Source organism: Chelonoidis abingdonii, chromosome 3 (genome assembly GCF_003597395.2).
Source record: "Chelonoidis abingdonii isolate Lonesome George chromosome 3, CheloAbing_2.0, whole genome shotgun sequence".
Classification (NCBI taxonomy): Eukaryota; Metazoa; Chordata; order Testudines; family Testudinidae; genus Chelonoidis; species Chelonoidis abingdonii.
The window spans coordinates 191247571-191253570 of NC_133771.1; the positions used below are offsets into that span (position 1 = coordinate 191247571).

General features: G+C 40.8%; 1 protein-coding gene across 2 annotated transcripts in view; it reads right to left on the reverse strand.

Annotated features, from left to right (window-relative positions):
* PPP1R21 (protein phosphatase 1 regulatory subunit 21) overlaps positions 1–6000 on the reverse strand; it is a 102492-nt gene that overhangs the window by 59032 nt on the left and 37460 nt on the right. For both annotated transcript variants that reach the window (XR_012655630.1, XM_075064418.1), the window contains exons 4-7: positions 5028–5129; positions 2405–2569; positions 2238–2296; positions 893–987 (exon numbers count right to left, since the gene is read on the reverse strand). Coding sequence is in view for 1 of the 2 variants with exons in the window: in XM_075064418.1 (XP_074920519.1) it covers positions 893–987; positions 2238–2296; positions 2405–2569; positions 5028–5129 (421 nt within the window). In the remaining variant the exon portion in view is untranslated. The remainder of the gene's footprint in view (positions 1–892; positions 988–2237; positions 2297–2404; positions 2570–5027; positions 5130–6000) is intronic.

A 6000-nucleotide genomic window follows, 5' to 3' on the forward strand; every position in this document is an offset into this window, starting at 1 on the left:
CCGCAGCAGAGAGACAGTTAGGCTGAATATCTGGACATGGAGGGATAAAAGCCATCTTAAAAACAGAGGGCTGCTTCCTGCTATTTGCTCTGCCGGGAAGCAGAGAATTGTGGGTAGTGTCAAGAGAAAAATGTAGTTCTAAACCTGCCCAGTCCCGGTTCATCGTCTTACCTGTCTCCACACTCCTAGGAGAAAGGAAGAAACCCACTGCTGGATATGCTAGAGAATCTGAGAAATCAGGACCCTACTTGGGAAATGCAGAGTTCAGTTTAGATTTGCCTTTGTTACTGGGCTTTAACCAAGCATTAAGTTTTCCCATGGGATCCTCAAGAAAGGCCATTATACATTTGAGAAACTGCCACTTGACATCGAGATTTTTTTCCAGGTAGTACTCTCCTCCCATCTAAGCAATAACCTATGTTAACAACTGTACTCTCCTTGCCTGATAGAACCCTCTTGGATATGACCGCCTAAAGATCCATCCATGAAAGGGGTTGATAAATTAACAGAACTATCCTCTCTTTTTATAATATTCTGTCCAAATTAAGTTGATCAGATGGTAGGTTATAGGAGAGTTTAAGACACCCTCTATAGAGCTTTAGTTGTATTTACTACACAATTAATGGCTTTATATATTTAAAGACCACTAAGTTAGAATAGAAGTGCCAAATAAACATTACATATATCGAGCATCATAAATGCATCATTACAATTAGCTGTAATGAGAGAGAATTCAGTTTCCTGGGGTTTTTTTGGGCCTAATATCTATCTGTTTAATTCACAAGGTGGTCACTTTTTCCACAGGAATGTCCAAATTAAGATTGAATGTTTTTTTTTTTCTCTTCGCTTTCTTTTTTGGGGGAGGAGAGGGGGGAATCAATGAAATACCTACTTGTGTCATTGAAAGGTACTTTTTCATTGATTATGCATAGAGAGTCATCCAATCGCCTACCCAAATCTGCATGAAGGCTCTTTAACTGCTGCTGGCTGGGTAGAAAAACAGGATAACATTACAAACCTTGTTTAAGTAAATCAACAACATCTCAGTTATACCTTAAGCTGTGGTCCCATGTTCAAATTCTGCCCACTTTTTTCCAGAGTTTTTAAAAGAGCGAAACAGGTCGTAATATGAGTAAGGAGACACAGGATAGGCACAGCAGGACTGACATTTATGGTGATCAGGATTTTCAAGTTCTTCATTTCCCCCTCCCAATACAATGAGAAGTGCACAGAAAGCCAGAGAGCTGAATAACCATGTTGCATTGCAAGAGTCAATTTATTGTCAAAGTAACTTTTACATTATTTCTAAACTGTATTACATACACTATATGAAAACTTAATTCAGTTCCAAAGTATGTCACATTTAGGATCCTTTTACTTCTCCAAGTCAGAAAACAACCTGTATTGTTTCACCCCACAGTGAGTGAGTGGTGGATAATTCAGGTAGCTACAAAGTATATTTATTTATTATATAATTGTTACAGAAGTGTCACAAGCATTTCAGAGTCCTATATTTAGTGCTGATAACCTAGCAGCCTAAGCTGCAAAGAGCTCTGTAAAAATAATTATTCATATTTCTACTCACCTGTATTTTGTTTGACTGAAATCTAATAGCTGTTATGAATTTTATAAAGACAAGTCTATGAGACAAACATTGCTCATTGCTCATACTGTAGAGTAAAAGATTCTACTCGGACATTGTACACACATTAATAACTTACTTCTGTAAACTTATTTGCAGGTGTTACTTGTAACTATACAAGTTACAACATTTCAGACAAGTGTCTCTTCTACGATGACAACATCCCTCTAAAATAATAACAATTTCACAATTTTTCACAAGCTTTACAGTTTTTTACAACTACCTAGCATTCTTGCTGAAGAAAGAACACTGAACTAAAGAGCTCCGAGTAACAGGATTTTAACAACATGTGCAAGAACTGCTCTTTTGTCAGATATCAAGGAGGATGGATACAGAGATCTCTAGGAGAACACAGTAGCTGACCAACATGTAGAGATGAGATCAATTTATTTCCTTTTCCTAGATAAAATCAAAGTGGCTGCAATACCCATGTACTACTGTTACTTGTGACATGAAGCTAACAGAGCACTAAGTAAATCTTGGTTTTACCAGAATGAGTGTATATGGCTGTATTCAATTGCTGCAGCAATGCAGAGCAATCACTTCTCTGGTTGGTTTACTTTAAGAAAAATGTATTTTTAACACAAGAACTTACCATTCTTCCGCTTGAAATCTACATTCCTTAGCTTCTCTTTCTAGTGTCTGAGACTTGATCTTTATGCAAAAAGAACAGAACCCCACAATGTAAGTACTAAAACATTTTTGCACGTATTATTTGCAACACTTTTTAGGCATTTTAGTAAGTACGATTGTAAAACTTACTTCTAAGTTGGTTTTATCATTCTGCAGTTTTTCTATAGTATCAATGTATTTCCGGGTTAAACTATCCACCACTGCTTGATGCTGGGCAGCATCTGTTTCCAAAACCTCAAGTCTATTTTTCAGCTCAGCTTCCAAACGTTTGTGCTGCTCATCTGCTTCAAAGAACTACAAATGAGAAAAGGAATTTTCTTATCTGAAATATTCCTTTTAATCCAATACTGTAAGTTATGTCAATTCATATGGACACCACAGACTCTTACTACTGAAGGCAGATTTTTACAAGCTATAGTTTCTTATGCTGCTTTACTTTGTGTAGTCACTTATGTGGCCCTCATCAACGTATTATCACACTGCCTCATGAGGACTATAAATCTTGGAACACTAAAGGAGCATTGTCCATTGTACTGTAAAACACTATTCAGAATATAGCAGCTTCAAAAAATAACCCTGGGGGAATTCTGCACCAAAAAATTAAAAATTCTGCAAATTTTATTTGTCAAAATACTACTACATAATCACACCAGTTTCAATTATTTTGGTAATTTATTTCAAAATACCTGTCAGCAAGTACAGTAACTCCTCACTTAAAGTCATCTCGGTTAATGTTGTTTCGTTGTTACATTGCTGATCAATTAGAGAACATGCTCGTTTGAAGTTGCGCAATGCTCCCTTATAACGTTGTTCGGCAGCCGCCTGCTTTGTCCACCACTTGCAGAAAGAACAGCCCATTGCAGCTGGCTGGTGGGGGCTTGGAACCAGAGTAGACCAGCAGCATCCCCATCAGCTCCCCACTCCCCTAAGTTCCCTGTGCGGCAGCCGCCCAGCAGGCTACCAATTGCTGGCAGTTCAGCTGTCCCTCTCCTCACTGTTATGTGCTGCTTCTGCCCTCTGCCTTGGAGCTGCTACCGAGAGCCTCCTGCTTGCTGGGGGGAAACAGTGGAAAGAGGGAAGAGAGGTGTTAATGTCAGGGCTTCCTCCTCCCCCCTGCTCCTGCTCCCCGCTTACTCCATGTCTATAGAGCAGGGGGGGACGGGACACGACAGGGCTCAGGATGGAGGGAGCTTGCTAGCAGCAGCTGCTGTTTCAACTTGCTGATCTACTTAAAAAGGCAGAGTGGCGTCAGAGTACTTAAAGGGGCAATGCGCATGTTTCTCTCTCTCTCACACACACAGGTGTGTGTGTCTGTCTGCCATACTGTCTCCCCTTCCTCCATTTGTGCTGCCTTGTAGAGTGTTAGGTTACATTAACAACAATGTATTAACCCTTGAGGGCTCAGCCGAGTGTTAGTTCATCATTCAGCACTAAAGCATTCCCTGAGAAATATTTCACCCTCTGACTCCACCACCTCAACCAAACTTCACAATCATCTTTTCTGTGTATAGTATTAAATTGTTTGTTTAAAACTTATGCTGTCTGCGTGTGTGTGTGCGTGCGTATATACATGGTGACGGGGCAAGGCCAGACGGCTATAGAAAAGTAGTGGGAGACAGATATATTAGCCCCAGGCTAAACAAATCCCTGTTAACAGAATAAGTAAATGACAGCTACTCCAGGTCAATTAAGTATCAGAGGGGTAGCCGTGGTAGTCTGGATCTGTAAAAGCAGCAAAGAATCCTGTGGCACCTTATAGACTAACAGACGTTTTGGAGAATGAGCTTTCATGGGTGAATACGAAACATGAAAGCTCATGCTCCAAAACGTCTGTTAGTCTATAAGGTGCTACAGTATTCTTTGCTGCTTTTACAGGTCAATTAAGACACCTGGGGCTAATTAAGATCTTTCCAGAAGGCAGGGAAGATAACTAGGTTGATTGGGACACTTGAAGCCAATAAGGGGTTGGCTGAAACTAGTTAAAAGCCTCCCCAGTTAGCCAGTTAAGCGCATGTCAGGAGCTTCAGGAGAAGCCATACTGTTGGAGGAACTAAGCAGTACAAACCACATCAGGCCCAAGGAAGGAGGTCCTGAGGTAACAGTGAAGTAGATATTAAGGAAGTCGAGACTGCTGTGGGGAAGTGGCCCAGGGAATTGTACACATCTTACTTCAAAAAAAAGTCAGCTACCAGAGCTGCTACTATTAAGGTCCCTGGGCTGGAGACTGGAGTAGAGAGCGGGCCCCGGCTCCCCCTCTCCTCTCCCCGATTAATCACTAAGACTGGGAGATAACAGAGACTGTGCGAGGACAGGTTGCTGCTCTTCACCCCCACCTATGTGCGAGCTGGGCTCTGCCAGGTCCAGTGGCCCCCACTGGCAGCCAACAGCACTACAGCCCATTTGGGGGGCAGGGGGAGCAGAATCTGTGCAAAACACATTTCTATGAAGTTCTGCATTGCACAGTGGCGCAGAATTACCCCAGGAGTAAAATAATCTGACACAGAAATTAAGTTTCTGACATACTGCAATTCAAAGTGAATTTGAACACATGCACAGCAGTGCCAGTTAGTATGGTCTGAGGCTTCAAAGGATCATTAAAAAACATCAATTTAATTCACTATTCTCACAAGCCATGTCAGATCTGAGCTACCACAGAGTGGTTTTGGATGCTTTACTACTCATTTTCTCCATTGCAGTTCACATATAACCAGCTTTCAAACCTCAGAAGAGAAATACTTTGAGAATTACTCACTTGTATATGTAATCGTTCATTCTCCTCTATCTTCTTTTGAAGATCTTCATCAAAGACACTCTTCTGCTCTTGACTCAACTGACATGAAGAGTCTCCACTTTTCTGATAAAAATTAAAAAAGTATTTCCATGTATTGCATGCAGATTTACACAGCACCCATTCCCAATATGTAAGCATACTTTACACAGCTTAAAATTGGGTCTAGTCACATTTCCACAGTAATAGAAGCACAGGCTATGATTAACATCCCTAAAATACAGTTATTCCAAATATTTCTTACAACCTACATATATCACTTGTATTAAAACACAAGTTCAAAAGACAGCACCAGATCTCTGAGCCTGGACAATTACAACTGCATGCATAAATTGCATTAAATATATTATTTGTACATGTTAGAAGACAATAAGTTAGTCATTACTCAAAAAAATTCAGTCACAACATTTGTAAACCTGTATAGGCCTAATCTGGTGAAATGGCATACGTGGACAAAGTTTCAAGTAATAATTTCTTAACACTAAATGATTGCTTCTTGGAATAACTAGAGCAGACAAGGAGAGGCTACTCTTGACACAGAAGCTAAACCAAATAGTGACAGTAGCTCAGCTATTGAGTAACAGTGACTATGGGTATGTCTACACTACAAAATTAGAATTTATAGAAGTCAGTTCTTTATAAATCGTTTTTATACAGGTCAATTGCGTGTGTCCCCACACAAAATGATCTAAGTACATTAACTTGGCGGACTGCGTCCACAGTACCGAGGCTAGCATCGACTTCCGGAGCATTGCAATGTGGGTAGCTATCCCATAGTTCCTGCAGTCTCCACCGCCCATTGGAATTCTGGGTTGAGATCCCAATGCCCGATGGGGCAAAAACAGTCTCGCAGATGGTTCTGGGTATATGCTGTCAGGCCCTCCTCTGCCTCCCTGCCTCTCTCCCTCCGTGAAAGCAACGGCAGACAATTGTTTCA